The sequence below is a fragment of the Pipistrellus hanaki genome (assembly GCF_964339955.1).
Source record: "Pipistrellus hanaki genome assembly, chromosome: 10".
Lineage (NCBI taxonomy): Eukaryota > Metazoa > Chordata > Mammalia > Chiroptera > Vespertilionidae > Pipistrellus > Pipistrellus hanaki.
This window is the reverse complement of record NC_140512.1, coordinates 2,506,516-2,522,972: the sequence shown is the minus strand read 5'-3', so window position 1 is coordinate 2,522,972 and position 16,457 is coordinate 2,506,516. Positions and strand designations below refer to the sequence as shown.

The 16,457-nt window shown below is 65.0% G+C and overlaps 1 protein-coding gene across 1 annotated transcript; it reads left to right on the top strand.

The window, feature by feature from the left end:
* Positions 1 to 211: 211 nt before the first annotated feature.
* VOPP1 (VOPP1 WW domain binding protein) lies at positions 212 to 16,098 on the top strand (the record flags this gene model as incomplete). Its single annotated transcript, XM_084897160.1, has 5 exons — positions 212 to 265; positions 12,520 to 12,578; positions 14,035 to 14,112; positions 14,925 to 15,061; positions 15,756 to 16,098. 5 exons carry the CDS (start codon positions 212 to 214, stop codon positions 15,944 to 15,946), a joined length of 519 nt encoding a protein of 172 aa, XP_084753286.1. The 3' UTR covers positions 15,947 to 16,098.
* Positions 16,099 to 16,457: the final 359 nt, after the last annotated feature.

Below are 16,457 nucleotides of genomic sequence, written 5' to 3'. Positions count from 1 at the left end.
GGCCCATCGCGGGGTCCGCAGGCCCACCGCGGGGTCCGCAGGTCCCCCTCGCGGCCGGGCCGCCGCCGGCGCCCAGGGCGGGGCTCCAGGTGCCGCGGGCGCGCGCCGGGCGCGCTCCGGCGGAGGGCGGGGCGCGGGGCGGAGCGCGGGCGGCCGGTCGGGCTCCGCCGCCGCCGGCCCAGTGCGGGGAGCGCCCGGAGAGCACGGAGCCATGAGCCGCCGGCCCCCGGGCGCCGCGGCGCTGCTGCTGGCGCTGCTGGCGGAGGTAGGGCCGGCCGGGCGGGCGGGCGGGCGGGCGGACAAAGCGGGGCGGGCGCGCGGCGGGGCGCGGAGGCGCCGGGGACCCGCTGCGGGAGCGCGCGGAGGAGCGGCCGCCGCCCGGTCCTGCGTGTGTCCGGCTGGGACGCGTGCGGCCCGGAGGTCGGGGCCCCGGAGGTCGGGGGGCCCGGAGGTGGGGGGGTCCGGAGGTCGGGGGGCCCCGGAGGTCGGGGCCCCGGGGGTCGGGGGGCCCCGGAGGTCGGGGGGCCCGGAGGTCGGGGGCCCGGAGGTCGGGGGGCCCCGGGGGTCTGGGGGCCCCGGAGGTCGGGGGGCCCGGAGGTCGGGGGCCCGGAGGTCGGGGGGCCCCGGGGGTCTGGGGGCCCCGGAGGTCGGGGTCCCGGATGTGGGGGGTCCGGAGGTCGGGGGGCCCCGGGGGTCGGGGGCCCGGAGGTCGGGGGGCCCCGGGGGTCTGGGGGCCCCGGAGGTCGGGGTCCCGGATGTGGGGGGTCCGGAGGTCGGGGGGCCCCGGGGGTCGGGGGGCCCCGGGGGTCGGGGGGCTCCCCGCCCCGCCCCGCCCCGGGGACGGCGCGTTCCTCCCGCTCGTGGCGCCGCCGGGACCCGGGAGCCTGGCCCCGCGGTGTCCTCCCCGAGGGGCCCGGATCCCGGGGGTGGGGTGGGGGGGCAGGATGAGGGGGGGGCAGGATGGGGGGGGGCGCGCAGGCGCAGAGCCGGGAGTTTGAGGAAGTCCCGGAGCCGCGGGGCGGCGGAGGGAGCGGGGCTCCGGGCGCGGGCACGTCCCCGGGGCGGCCCGGAGGGAGCCGGGGAGGACGGAGCGGGAGGACGGAGCGGGAGGAGGAAGTGCGAGCGGCCGGAGCCCAGCTCCCTCCTCGCCCGGGGCGCCTCCTCCTGGGGTCACCCGGCTGCTGGGGGACCTCGCCCGCCGGCGGCCTCCGGGGAGGAGGGAGCTGGCTCCGGCCGCTCGCACTTCCTCCGCGGAAGGACGTCCGCCCCGTCCGTGGGGCCGGAGGCTCCGGTGCCCGCGCCCCGCCCGCCTCGCCCTCTCCGCGGGGCTGGCTCCGGTTCTGGGCGCCGGGGAGTCGGGGTCACCGCCGTGGGGGGGACCCCGCTCCGGGGAGGGGTGGGTGGAAGGGTTAGCCCAGGCCCGCGCCCAGGTGGTGGTGGTGGTGGCGGTCCCGGTCCCGGGACGGTCCGGGTCCCGCTGCCCCCGGCGCCCTCCTGCCTGTGTGGGTGCCCCTCCCGCTGGCGCCCCTCCCGGGCCGGAATGTAAAACCTCAGGAGCACTTCCCCGGGGGAGGCACTGGCCACAGCGGAGCACCCACCCCGGGCCACTGTGTGCCCACCAGCAGGGTGTCCGGACCTCCCGCCAGACTTCCTGCCCCTTCAGATCCGCGCTGGCTGAACCCCAGCGTCCTGGTCAGTCTGGTCACCGCCCGCCTGGCATCGGCATCGGCATCGGCATCGCTGGGTGGCGGCGCCCTCCCTGCAGCCCTGACCGGACCGCCTGGGGTTCTTGGCAAAAGAGCTGTTTGGGCCCTGGCTGGCGCTGCCCAGTGGTTAGAGTGCTGACCAGCCCAGGAGGGTCCCAGGTTCAATTCCCAGCCAAGGGCCAGTACCTGGTTTGCAGGCTCCATTCCTGGCCCTGGTCAGGGCAGGCAGGGCACCCGTGGGAGCCAGCCAGTCAGTGTGACTTTCTCTCATCCATGGACGTGTCTCTGTCCTCCCCCTCCCCCCAGCCCTCCCTCCTCCATCCCTTCCACTCTCACTGGAAATCAATGGGGAAATACTCCTGGGCGAGGAATAACCGCCAATGCCTGCTGTGTGGTGTGCTCGGGTCATGTCTGAGAGGTGGATGGCTCTTTTTTTATTATTTATATTTTATTGATTTTTACAGAGAGGAAGGGAGAGAGGGATAGAGAGCCAGAACGTCGGTGAGAGAGAAACATCGATCAGCTGCCTCCTGCACACCCCCCACTGGAGATGTGCCTGCAACCGAGGTACATGCCCTTGACCGGAATCGATCCTGGGACCTTTCAGTCCGAAGGCCGATGCTCTATCCACTGAGCCAAACCAGCCAGGGCGGTTGACAGGTCTTAAAAGGAGACGTGCCCTAGCTGGTTTGGCTCAGTGGATAGAGCATCGGCCTGTGGACTGAAGGGTCCCAGGTTCGATTCCGGTCAAGCGCATGTACCTCGGTTGCAGGCACATCCCCAGTGGGAGATGTGCAGGAGGCAGCTGGTCGATGTTTCTCTCTCACCGACGTTTCTGACTCTATCCCTCTCTCCTCCTCTCTGTAAAAACCAATAAAATACCCTGTACGCGGTGCTGGCACTGTGCCGGTGACCGTGTTTTCCGAGGGCTGCGGGTGCAGCCACTTCCCGCGATGGATGGTTATCCTAAGGCGCCCAGGGACTCAGGGCGTCTCTTTGTAATTCATCGCCTGGAATCTTATACGCAGATCTGGATCCGAGATGTTTGCCTCCTAAGTTGGTAGCCCGGGTTGCATTGCCAACACGTTATCAGAATGCACGCCTCAGATGCCCTTGGATGTGTCACAGCCCCCGGTCCCGCACGCGGCCCCTCCCCCCCCCCAGTCCCGGGTGGCACACAGTGGGCTCTCCTGGCTCTGAGGGCAGAGCAGGAGGGAGGAGTCTGACAGCTCCCACAGCCCGGGAGGTGTCTGTCTGCTCCCCGAGCTGCTTGCACTGTAGATGCTGGTTGATCATCCACCACCCGGAATGTGGGAATGTCAGTGTCAGGCGCCGGGTGGCTCCACGCTGGCCTCCGGCCCCCTGCTCCCCGCTGGTACCGCCCATGGCCACACGGAGGGGGCCTGACACCTGTGTGGAGAAGGCTCCCCACCTCCCTGACTCCCCACACTCACCCCTCTGTAGGAGCTCCCGTGCTGGGAGCCGCACAGGCGGCGGGGCCGTGTTTGCTCAGCGGGCACCTGGGCAGAGGGCTGACTCCCCGTCCTGAGCACTTTGCAGACACCCGCTCCCCCAGAGGAACAGAACAAAAGCATATCAGCTCCTCATCCTCTCGGCCGTGCCTGTCTCCCCACTTTCACTTCCCGGGGGAGGGAGATGCTAAGGGAGGTGCCCTGAGGGTCCCCGCGGTGCCTGTGGGGGTGCAGGAAGCCCAGGCCCAGGGGCTGCAGGCACGTCCGTGCGGGGAGCTGACCACGCACAGGGTGTCCAGGCTGATGGCGACCTGAGAGGCAGTCACCCGTCAGACACGGGACCCAGCAGCTGGGCCCTAGGACCCGGGCACAGGTCCGCAGGGAGCGCTGCCATTTAGCATCCGGTCCTGACCCCGGGGTGGGGGTGCCCGCCGGCCTCGCCAGGGCTGTCCGCTTTGAGGAGCAGTCCTGACCGCACCCTCCTCCCCAGGTGGCTTTTCAGGACCTGGGACCCATCCGAGGTGACCTTTCCTTTTTAAAAAAAATATATTTTATTGATTTTTTACAGAGAGGAAGGGAGAGGGATAGAGAGTTAGAAACATCGTGAGCTGCCTCCTGCACACCCCCCACTGGGGATGTGCCCACAACCAAGATACATGCCCCTGACCGGAATCGAACCCAGGGCCTTGAGTGCACAGGCTGGTGCTCTATCCACTGAGCCACACCGGTTAGGGCGGCCTTCCCTTTTTTGTATGTATTAGTGTGTTTATGTGTTTTTATTGATTTCAGAGAGGAAGGGGGAGGGAGACATCCCTGATGAGAGAGGGTCGTGGACCAGCTGCCTCCTGCACGCCCCCCGCTGGGAATGGAACCCACACTGGGCCTGTGCCCTGGCCGGGGATCGAGCGGTGCCTCCTGTTCACAGGTCAGTGCTCAGCCACGGAGCCACGCCGGCCGGGCCGCGGAGTCATTTTTGCTCTGAGGGCTCCATCCTCACCGAAGTGAGCCGGGAAACGGGGGCTCAGCGCAGGGCTGGGGTTCGCCCATCCTTCCCCGGGGGTGCCCCCCACCGGGTTATCCAGTCCAGGCCCGGGCTCCGTAACTTCTGGATTCTCTCTGGAGCCAGCACGCTGTAAGCGAGGCTGTCACGTGTCTGAAAGTTGTTCTGGCAGCCGAAACCGGTGTGGCTCAGTGGATAGAGCGTTCGCCTGCGGACTGAAAGGTCCCAGGTTCGATTCCGGTCAAGGGCATGTACCTTGGGTGCGGGCACATCCCCAGTAGGGGGTGTGCAGGAGGCCGCTGATTGATGTTTCTCTCTCATCGATGTTTCTAACTCTCTATCCCTCTCTCTTCCTCTCTGTAAGAACTCAATAAAATATATTAAAAAAAAAAAAAAGAAAGAAAGAAAGAAGGAAAGTTGTTCTGGAAAAAGAACAGCCTTCTGGGGCTAGAAGGGCCGGCTGCTCTCAGAGGGGCTGGACAGCGGACGTTATCTCCTACCCCTGGGTCGGTGAGGGGTCAGTGCGTGTTTTTATAAGGTCCCGTGTGTGCTCGCACCCAGGAGCTTGGGATCAGAGCCCAGTCACGTGTCGGAGATTTGTGGGGTTCCTGTCTCCTGCCAGATGCTTCCGTGCCCGGGGATCCAGTGAACGGGGCGGCCCGGGTGCCAGTTTTCTGAAATAACCCTCCTCAAGCCGCCCACGCCGCGGAGTTTTTAGAATCAGAGCGACGTGCCATTTGAATGAAGAAGCCGAGTGGAGGGAGTTCTTCTCTGGCAGCTCCGGGAGGCGGGTGCCGGCGGAGAGGGGACTGAAAGGTGCCAGGGCTGGGCTGGCCCCGTGAGGGCTTGAGGCGCTGGGGACCCTGGACGGCAGTTAAGTTTCGTGCCTGCTAGTTACATCTCAGTTGGGTGGGATGGCTCTAACCCCGTGGTCGGCAAGTCACGGCTCGGGAGCCAAATGCGGCTCGAGAGCCGCGGTTTGCCGCTCTGCTGAGTTTGCTGACCGCTGGACTAGAATAAATGTTACCGTGTAGTTGGAAGCTGGGAGGACTAGGCAGTTGTGGCATATCGTGTGCACAGAGGTAAAGGGTGGCATATGACAGGGGTCGGCAAACTCATTAGTCAACCGAGCGGCAAAAGGCAGCTCTGGCGCGGTTTGCCAACCACTGCGCTCACCCAAGTCACCTCCTGGCGTGGGGACTGGCAGGGACTGGAGGACTGCACTAAGAACTGCCCCCTCAACCCCTCCTTCTGGGGAAAACGTTCTTGAGTCCCGAACACACAAAGGGCTGGTGTGCCAGGTGTACCGCAATTCTGACAGCCTCCGGCATGGCACGCAGACGCCGGGAGGGAGTTCGAGAGACACAAGCTCGCCGTGTCTGTGCCGTGGACTCCCGGGTGCTTCCCGGTGTGACTTATTTCAGGAAGACTGACAGCTGTGATTATGTTGTCAGGCCTCTGTCATTCTCAGGGTGACACGTGGAAACCCAGCCGGGAAGCCCCACCTGCCTCTGCCCGGCCAGGCCTGGCCCCGAGCCCGCCTTTCCTGGAGCGTGCGCTCCGGCAGCTGCGTCCGGAGCCGGTCCGGTCGCCATGGCGCCCAGCCCTGCCGTTAGCTCAGGCTGGAGCCTCTGGGGGGACCGGGCTCCCCTCCTGGGAGTGAAGGCCGTGTTCAGGGACAGTCGGCCCCGCTCCCCCGTAGGAGGGAGGTGGCTGTTGGACCTGGGTCTCCCCGGGTTTTGGAGGCGATGGGATGTGGTAGGGAAGCAGGCGGCTTAGGAGCCAGACAGACCTGTGTTTCCAGCGTTGTTGGTCACGCCACTTGGCTTCCCCGAGTTCACTTATAATACTGGGTGCTCATGCTTGCCTGGCAGGAGATCCTGCGTGAGCCCTGGCCAGTTTGCTAAGTGGTTAGAGCACCAGCCCACAGACCAAGGGGGTCATGGGTTCCATTCCCGGTCAAGGGCATGGACCTCTGTGGCAGGTTCAGTCCCCAGCCTCGGTCAGGCCACATGGGAGGCAACCAATTGATGTGTCTCTCTCCCATCGAGGTTTCTCTCCTACCCTCTCTCCTCCCTCCGTTCCTCTCTCTAAAAATCAATGGGAAAAATATCCTTGGGTGAGGATTAAAAACAACAAAAAGGATCCTGTGTGAGTGTGCAGGTGTGTCCAATAGTAAGTGTCTGTCTGTCAGCAGTGGCTGCTGGCCCCGCTGTGTGCCACTTGCATCTGGTGGAAGGTGGGAATGGGAACACGGAACAGCCCCTGAGGGCGGGGCCATCTTCCCGGGAGGCGGGCGTTCTGTGCAGAGCTTCTGAAATCGCCACCTCCCTCCCTCCTCCCTGCTGCTTCTAGACCCAGAGGCGCTTATATTTGTCCTGCCGTGGACGCCTGCCCTGGGCGCCTGCCCAGGCCCGCAGAGGCACAGCCCTCCACTGTGCCGGGCCCTCGCCTTCCCCTCCTCCCACGCCCCTGGTCCCCACACTGCCCCTTCTGTTCCCCGTCTGGTTCCAGCTCAACATCCATTTTGTGTTTGCTCAGCTCTCACTTTTTAAAAAAATACATATTATTGATTTTTTTACAGAGAGGAAGGGAGAGGGATAGAGAGCTAGAAACATCGATGAGAAACATCCATCAGCTGCCTCCTCACATTTCCCATTGGGGATGTGCCCGCAACCAAGGTACATGCCCTTGACCGGAGTCGAACCCGGGACCCTTCAGTCTGCAGGCTGACGCTCTATCCACTGAGCCACACAGGTTTCGGCTCAGCTCTCACTTTCCCCTTCGGTGGATTCCCTTTGCCCCCGTGCTGTGGAAAAGGGGAACCAGCCTCCCCCCTCAGGTTTCTTAGGAGCCAGGAGTTGGCCGGCCTTCCGTCCTCTTCCTTGCGCATTGGAGTCGGACTGGACGCTGAGTGTGGGCTCCGAGGGGACACGGACCTGGCGGAGCACGTGGAGTCGGACTGTCCACTGAGCTCGCCGTGTGCTGACTGCTCCCCCGCAGGGGCGGGGGGGGGGGCACGCCGGGTCCCAGGCCGCCTCTCCTCCATCCGGGGCGTGTCTCACTGGCCTCAGAGGCGACCAGACCCCTGTCAGTGTGACCGATCCGGTTCCTGGCCTGCAGCAGGAATGGCAGCCTCAGGCGGTGTTTGATTGGAAGGAAGGCGGGAGAAAGCAGCTCGGACCCAGAGCCGGGGCTGTGGTGGGGAGGGGGTTAATTTGCCAGCCAAACCGCAGCGCTGTGTTCCTGAGCTAGAGGGTCCCCCCCCCCCCATCACCCCCTTTGCTTCTGGCCCGGCTGCTCCTCAGCAGCCTCTCCCGTCTGTCCTCCGGTCACAGCAGCCTCTCCCCGGAGGCCCGCTGCCCTCTCCCCGGCAGACGTGAGTGGATCGCAGCTCTATTGGTGAGGGGGAAGCTGAGGCTCTGAGGGTGGAGTCGCCAAAGGAGAGACAAACAGAAGCACGGGTGTGGCCCGCCGTTCTGCGCCGGGCGCTGCTGCTGTGGCCAAACCCACCGCCGGCTTTGTTCCGGTGGAGCCGGGACGTCCCGTCCCGGAGCGGCTGTCACTGGGCTTCCTCCGTGTGGTTCCCGCCCCTCCGTGTGCATATGCACTGACCAATCCCCGGGGGCCCGGCCTCATTCGCATGAAGGGATTACCGTGCGGTTCCGCCTTTACCACCTGCCTGTCTTTTCCCGGAGTCTAAATCCCCGCCTCCTGGCTGCAGCTCCTGGTGCTCAGATAACTGCTTTATGTTCTGGCGTAGTCTGGAGTGAGTGCTGCTCGGAAGGTTCTTCACACGAAGCTGGACACCTGGGTCCTCCTGTAATGCCACCTCCTTACGGCGAAGCTCCAGGGTTTCCAGCCAAAGAGCTCAGGCTGACCCCGCACCCAGGCAGCGCCGGCGTGATGGGCGCCCCCGGTGTGTGCGGGGTCTCCGAAGGCCGCGGCTGCTGCCTCCGGGGTCGGCACAGTCCTGTCACCCCGCGCAGCCGGCCAGGCTTACGGAAAAGGGACGAGGTGAAGTGACAGGTCCCCGTGCTTCAGAGTCAGGAACCGGCCTCCGCGGTAACACCAGCCCCCGTGTCCTGCCGAGCCGGGTGGCATCACAGTTACCGGCAAACGTCAGAGGGTCACCCGGCTGCTGCCCGACTCCTCCCAGTGGTCCCCGCGGTCACCTTGTCTCCTCCCGTCAGAACGGGACAGGGCTGGCCTGGCGGTCAGCGGCCTCACTGGGCGCCGAGGAGACTGTGGGAGCCCGCACTGCTTCCTAGAGCTGAGCGCAGCCTCTCAGCGACCGGCTTTCCTTCCCCTCCAGCGGGCTTCTGTGGGCCCTTCCGCCCCAGGGGCCCTCCCCCGCCCCTCCCCTTTCCTCTTCCTTTCTCCCCTCCCCTCCCCCTGCTCTCCCCTTCCCCTCCTCCTCCTCCTCCCTCTCCCTCCTCTTCCTCCTCCTCCTCCTCCTCCTCCTCCTCCTCCTCCTCCTCCTCCTCTTCCCTCTCCCTCCTCCCCCTCGAACCGGATTGGACACAGAGTGCCCTGTGTGCTGACTGCTCCCCGCAGGGACACCGCGGGGAGGGCCCACCTGCCCGCTGGGTCCCCGGTCGCCAGATGGGCAGTTTGCATATTGCGGGTCAGCAGAGCGCGGCTCCTCTCGCTCGCTCGCAGGGGAGAACCTCTGCTGGGCTGGTTCCCGCACCCGCACACCTGGCTGCCCTCCCCAAGGCCCGAGGCCTGCTGGGAGGGCCTGCACCCTCCGGCTCTGCGCCCGTCACCAGGGCTGCTCTCTGCACTTCAGAGCGGCCCTCCTTCCGGCGTCCGTTTCGGATCTGTCCTGGGCACCAGCGTTAACCTGGGGACCACGTTGGAGGGACGGGAAGGCTGCGGAGCTGACGTGAGGGCCGCTGCGGCTCTCTCGTTCACTCCACCGATCGCCCTCTGCCGCCTTCTCCTTCCGCCGAGAGAGACCTGGCGGGCCTAGGCCCATCAGTAAACTTCAGCGGCACTCGTCCTTCCCTGGTTCCCCCGGACCCGGTCAGTCCCGGTGCCGAGTGGGATGAAGTCACACTTCTTCAGCGCTCAGACACGTCCTGCTCCTGTCGCCGCCTCCCCCTCTCTCAGGTGTTCTCTCTGCAGCCGCTCCCAACTGTGAACTCCCCGGGAGGAGGGACACACTCGGCTGTGAACTGATCTTCAAACGTCGGAGCCTCCCTCCCCTCCCCCTCCCCCTCCCCCTCCCCCTCCCCCTCCCCAGGGTAGTCTGCAGGCGTGGAAGGCAGAACCCTCACGGGTGCCAGCCGAGGCCCCCAGGAGCCGGGGGATGGGATGGGAGCGGGGCCCTCAGACACAGCTCCCCCGGGCTCTGTCGGGGTGTCACAGGTGACCCCGAGCTGGGACTGCAGCTGCGGCCCTGTCTGTCTACCTGTCTGTCACACAGCGTGGGAGCCGCCTGCACTTCCCTCGGGGTGCGTGCGGCTGTGCGGTGTCTGAGATGACGGGGGCTGGGGGAACACGGTCTCCGGCCCAGGCACGGGTGGCGGTGCCCGCGCCTCACGCGTTGGCTGTGTGCTCTGTGTTGGTGGCGGGCCGTGGGAGGGGTCAGGGAGGACAGCCCTTGAGGGTGGCGGCGACAGGACCAGCGTGACATCAATGGCTCCCGTGGTCCAACCAGGCAGCTCCCTGGCACATGTCGGTCCTTCTCTCCCGCTTGGTGGGGGGCTGGGGCGCGGGGCAGACTCTGCAGCGAACAGCTGTGGGCCCGTGCGGCTCCAGGACAGACTGGGATTCACTTATTCTGTGAGCTAACCAGGAGTGGGAGGCCTCTCCAGGGAAGTTAGCCGGCATGTGTACCGCTATTTCTGTGGGAAAAGGGCCCTGACCTCTAGGTCACCAGTTTAGACACAGACTTTGGACCACGATCTGCTTCTAGGTTGGGCTGTCGGTGTTAGTCCGTCAGCGTTCTTGGGGCCGGTGTGTGACCCCGTTTAGGGGCTGTGTGTACAGAACACTCGCCCGCGTGGACCCCAGGAGGACCAGGCCTACCGAAAAGGGCTCCTTGTGGCCCATCGGACATACACTGCTGGCGGAGGCCCGTCACACTGGCTGCGCTCCACACTGGCTGCCAGCCTCCTGCCCTGAGCCAGCGGTGAAGAGGGAGCCTCTAGGATAGAAACTCCACGGATAAGACCGAGAAGTTCCCCGCCCAGTCAGAGCTCCCAGTCAGAGCGGGGCAGCTATACCCTCATTCGCATCTTCACTGACTAGTCAGAGCAGCTTCATTCTGGCCAAGCAGTAAGGTGCTATTTGGACCAATCATAATGTGGGGACCTCATTTGCCTAAGAACAGACCAATCAGGAAATGGGGGCGGGTACATGTTCCCATGTAAGCCAGCTTCACCTCTGCCTCCTTGCTGTTCCACAGCCAAGCTGTTTTCACTGAATAAAATCTCCCCTCGCCAAAACCGGTGTGGCTCAGTGGATGGAGCATCGGCCTGTGGACTGAAAGGTCCCAGATTTGATTCTGGTCAAGGGCATGTACCTTAGTTGCAGGCACATCCCCAGTAGGGGATGTGCAAGAGGCAGCTGATCGATGTTTCTCTCGGATTGATGTTTCTCTCGGATCGACGTTTCTAACTCTCTATCCCTCTCCTTTCCTCTGTAAAAAAAAAAAGAAATATGTTTTTTTAAAAAGTGCACAGATGGGATCACATTATACACAGTGTTCTGCATCTTTTTTCTTCCTTATTCTGTGAGCGGTATTTCTTGGAGGTGTTCCTATATCGGCACGCACACACCCACGGCCTCCCCTTTACCACCACAGCGTGTTCTGTACGAGTGAGCCCTCATCGGCTTTCTTGCGATGGACATGGCGTTCATTTCTCTCTCTTTCCTGTTGAACACAGTCCCCGTCAAACTCTTGGCCGGTGTCTGCCTTACGCGCTGTTGTAAGAGACCATTGATCGCCAGTGTTTTGGTACCTGTCCTTCCATGTTATCTTCTCCTGTGGGGGACAGTACACCGAGTGGCCAGGTTATGATGATCTCTGGACGCATAATTGGCCACTCAGTGTCTATGCTCCTAGATACACTCTTTCGTTGGCTTTACTTTCCTGAGCAAAATGTTCTCACCCTGTTACACGTTTCCTTACCATCCGATAGGACACGCCTCCTCCCATGCCGTTTGCATGCATTATTTTTTATTTTTTATTTTTTTAATATATTTTGTACAGAGAAGAAGGGAGAATTAGAAACATCGATGAGAGAGAGTCATCGATCAGCTGCCTCTTGCACACCCCCTACTGGGGATATGCCCGCAACCAAGGTACATGCCCTTGACCGGAATCGAACCCAGGTCCCTTCAGTCCCCAAGCCGACGCTCTGTCCATTGAGCCAAACCGGTCTCGGCTGCATGCATTATTAGTTGGTTAACCAAACACGTTCTTTGAAAATCTTGATTATAAGTAGCACGGCTTCACAGTTGTTGCTCTCCTTTCCCCGGGATGCGTGGAACAGCCTGTGAGGCGATGGGCGTTTTAAGGGCTTTTGATCCGTAAGGAAACACCGTCTTGTGGAGACATCCCATTTGTATTCCACACACGTCGTGTGGCGTCTCTTCTCTCATGCCCCGGGGGATGCTGGGGTTTTGACAGATAAAACCACACCATCACACTTTGCACGTGTTTCACCGCTGATGGATTTTATCTCCTGGAATAGGTTTATTGACCTCGTGTGTTTCTCCTTGGAAGGATTCTCCCATCTCTCTTATTTTCCCCCGTTGGGATTTTTACCTTCTCCTCACTAAGTCACACATGCTCGGTGTTACAGACATCAGCCTTATACCGTGTCAGAGCGCGGCTCTCTGTTTGCCTTTGGGTTTGGTGAGGGATTCATTTTCGTGGCCTGGCGAGGGGGGGTGTACCTGCGGGGATGAGGGACTCTCAGGAGATCTGCTTCCGCACCTTCCCTGTGTTAAGAGCTCAGGCAGGCAAAGCAGACAACACGGCTTTGCCCGGAGGAATCGAGCGGCCCGGGTGATCTCCGGGACCTACATCACCCATGAGAGAGAATCATGGATCGGCTGCCTCCTGCACACCCCCGACTGGTGATCCAGCCCACAGCCCACGTGCACTGGGCCTCTAGCTGGGAGACATTTGTTTTCCCACGTTTCTTTTTCTTTTAAGAAACTTAAAGGAAAGGCCCGGGGGGGGGGGGGGGGGGGGCGTCTCCCCGTCACCGCCTCTCCCGGGGTCCTGCTCCCCACCGGCGGCCCCGCCCTCCGCCCCCCGTGGCCTCTGTGAGGTCCCCGCCCGGCAGGGCGCCCCAGTGACCTCTGTCCTTTCTCTCCGCAGTGCGCGGAGGCCAAGAAGCACTGCTGGTATTTCGAAGGACTCTACCCCACATACTACATGTGAGTATCTGCCCGCCCTGCCGGCCTGGCTCTGTGGTTACGGTTCCTGACGGGACCGGTTATGGGACGGGAAAGCCTGTCTTGGGAGTTCTCACCCCCTTCGCCGGGGCTCGTGGGCCACTGGGTCCCGTCTGGGGCGCGTGGATGCAGCCGGGTCCAGGGTGCTGGCTGCCGGGTGTCCTGTGAATTAGTGAGACCCCCGCGGGTCACGCATCCATCCCTCCGGGGTCCGTGGAGACCGTCACCTCCACACCACGGCCGGAGGGGCCGGGAGCGAGCGTGTGGGCGCCGTGTGGCTGAGGACGGGAGCGCCTCTGCTGCGGGGGGCGGTGTGTTCGCAGGTGTCTGAGCAGGAGCCAGTGCCTGGGCGACTGCCCGACCACCCGGGGGCGCTGCAGAGCCAGACCAGGGGCGGGGCCTGAGCCCTGGCTGCCTGAGCCACGAGGAGGCGCTGGCGGGCCCCCTCCTGGCTGCTGTCCGCCCCTGGGCCTGAGGCCAGTCTCCTGCTTGGGGTGTGCAGGGTGGGAAGGGGGTGGGTAGGAGGGGCGGACAGGGCACAAACAGAGAAGGAGACTGCCATGGCGCTTCGGGGCTGAGGTCCCGTCCCTGGCCAGGGCCTTTCTCGGCTCCTCTTCGGGGCGGGGGCAGGAACAGCCCTGAGTGTCCACAGGCCCGAAGCCTCGGGCTGGGTGGGGAGGGGTGGGGAGGGCGTGCACAGTGCCTGAGGCCGGTCCGTGGGGACAAGGGCACCATGACGGTGACCGTGACCGAGTCCTGCCCTCCCGCCCACCGTGCTGGGGAAGCAGAGGCTCCCAGGGGCGGAGTGACTCGCCGGAAGTCCCGTTAGTGGCGGGACAGGACGGGCCCCCAGCTGGCCCGGCCCGTGGCTCTGTCTCCCGCCCCTGCCCCTGGGCGGGCTGCACCCCCTCTTTGGACCGTCAGGATCGGCCGACAGCCAGCCTGTGGCAGGACCGCAGGGGCACCGCTCCTCGGCCGAGGCGCTGCCCCGCAGGAGCCGTCGTGGGGGCCCCCGCCGGTGGACGCGTGGTGCTGTGGGTCACATCGGCGTGTCCGCCTCGCACCTTCCATTCGGGCCGGGAGACGCATGGCGGTCAGCTTGGCCGTTGGCGGCCTGCAGCGGTGGCCGCCGTCCTCTGCCCCGCCCCCCGCCCGGGCCCCGCCCTCCGCCCGGCCCTGACCACCCGGGCCCCGCCCTCGGGCCCCGCCCTCCGTCCTCTGCCCCGCCCCCCGCCCGGGCCCCGCCCTCCGCCCGGCCCTGACCCCCAGCCCGGGCCCCGCCCTCCGCCGGGGGCCCCGCCCTCCGTCCTCTGCCCCGCCCCCCGCCCGGGGGCCCCGCCCTCCGCCCCGGGGGCCCCGCCCTCCGCCCCGGGCCCCGCCCTCCGCCCTCCGCCCGGGCCCCGCCCCCGCCCGGCCCTGACCCCGTGCCTCTCCGCAGATGCCGCCCCTACGAGGACTGCTGCGGGTCCCGGTGCTGCGTGCGGGCGCTGTCCATCCAGCGGCTGTGGTACTTCTGGTAGGTCACCGCGGCCGCTGCCCGCCCGGCCCAGCCCGGCAGCGCTGCCGGCCCACAGCGGCCCCCTCCCCGCGCCCTCCCCGTCACTGGCCCCGGCCGCCTCCAGCAGGCCCCACGGTGGCATTCTGTCCCAGAGCTGCGGGCGCCCTCCCGGTTCCCAGGCGGCGGTGGTGGTGGGGGCGGGATAGGGAGGGGATTCCTTGGGATGGTGGGCGGGCGGCACCTCATCCTGCAGCAGCTCCTGGCCAGCTTCCAAAACAACACTGAGGTCAACTTTTTAAAGATTTTTAATTGATTTTTTAGAGAGAGAAGTAGAGAGAGAGAGAGAGAAACACTGATGAGAAAGAGAAGCGTCATCAGCCACCTCCTGCACACCCCCTACCGGGGATGGAGCTCACCGCCCGGACCTGTGCTTTGACGGGGTCCAGCAGCGGCTCCTCTGTGCAGGGGACAAGGCCCAGCAGCACAGCCACACCGGCGGGGGCTCAGTCCCCCACACCGGCCAGGGCTCAGCCCCCGACACCGGCCGGGCTCAGTCCCAGAACCAGTCTGCAAACTTGCGATGAAATGCCTGCTGCCTCGCCGTCTTCCCCTCACACGGTGCCGGCTGAATCCCTGCGCACAGGACAGACCTGGGCCGGCCGAGCCCGGCTCTCCTGAGGGCGGAGGCCCTCCCGCCGGCGGGCAGGCCTGAGAGACGGTGTCTGTGCGGACCCTCAGCCGGGGAGCGCGGCCGGGGCTCCGGAGCAGCGGGCCTCGGGCCCGGGGCGGGGAGCCAGCAGCGGGCCCTCACCGCCGGCGCCCGCTCCCAGGTTCCTCCTCATGATGGGCGTGCTCTTCTGCTGCGGAGCCGGCTTCTTCATCCGGAGGCGCATGTACCCGCCGCCGCTGATCGAGGAGCCCGCCTTCAACGTGTCCTACTCCAGGCAGCCCCCGAACCCGGCGCCAGGTCAGCACCCTCTGTCCGCGCCCTCCCGCCGTCCAGCGTCTTTCTGAACATTCTGCTTTCCCATTGCTCCCGGGACATGGCCCACTTCACCATCCCTGGTCCCTCCCCGGCCTCCTGGAACCTGGGTCCGTTCCTGTCGCGAAAGTCAGGCTTCCCTACCACCGTTCCCTAGGCCTGGCCTGTGTCCCTCCCTGGACCATTCCCTGCCCCGCCCTCCTGTAGCCCCGCCCTCCCCACAGCCCCGCCCTCCTCCTGGAGCCCCGCCCTCCTCCTGTAGCCTTGCTCTTGCGCCCTGGGACCTCTATGAAGCCCAGAAGCCAGGCATTCCTAGGTAGCCCTCTCCTCTATCCCATGCATTCCACATTGGGTGTGCCCCCAGGTCCTTGAGGTTATGTCCCCAAATACCTCTCATTCTCAACTCCCCATTTCGTCTCTCCTGTAGGAGGAGGCTTCCATTGCCTTTCCTGGACCATCACAAAGCCTCTTTTTAAACTTAAAGATATAAAGGGATCTGGAGGCAGATGCAACATCCCCTCTGCCTTCGGGAACCTCGTGGTCATGGGCGGGGAAGGCCTGTGGCAAACACAGGGGCCAGGGAGCCGGTGCCTCACCTTGCGGGGCCGCCGAGGCGGGCGGAGCTCGGGGCGGTGGGCAGCGGGGCGTCTGCGGGCTCACACTGCTCTCCGTCTTCCAGGAGCGCAGCCGCCGGGGCTGCCCTATTACACCGACCCCGGAGGACCCGGCGTGAATCCCGCCCTGAATCCCATGGCGATGGCTTTCCAGGTTCAGCCCACCTCGCCCCAGGGGAGCGTGCCCTACCCCCCGCCCCCCTCCTACTGCAACACGCCCCCGCCGCCCTACGAACAGGTGGTGAAGGCCAAGTAGCGGGGCGCTGCCTGGGCCGGCCGGGGCGCGGCGGACACGGAGGAGCCCTCGCCGGCCGCCCGCGTCCCGTCAGGAGCCACACGGGCACGCCCCTCGGTGACACCTCCCCAGCAAGCACAGCCCCTCCCGTTTTCTATAGATGACCAATATCCGATACGCCCGCGTCCGTTTCTGATGTCGTCTGTGCTCCGGTGGAGTGTGGACAGCCTCGGTGCCAGCCCACAGCCCGGGCGGGACGAGGAGGCGGTGCCAGGGAGAGCCGGGGCGGGGAGAGCACAGGGAGAGATTCCTCTCCAGCTGGAGCCCTGTGCACCGGCCAGACCGAGGCCCCACACGGCCAGCTTTGGGGGCCTCTCGTCCCGTCCGTTTTCCTCTTGAAGAAGCTGCTAGAGAGACGTTTGGTGGACAAGGAGCCTCCGCACTGTCTGCTTCCATCGCTCCCCAGAGAGGGGAGACGCCCCTCTGCCCGGCCAGGGCTGGGGGTGCGGCCCCGGGGGGTGTCTGCAGGGCC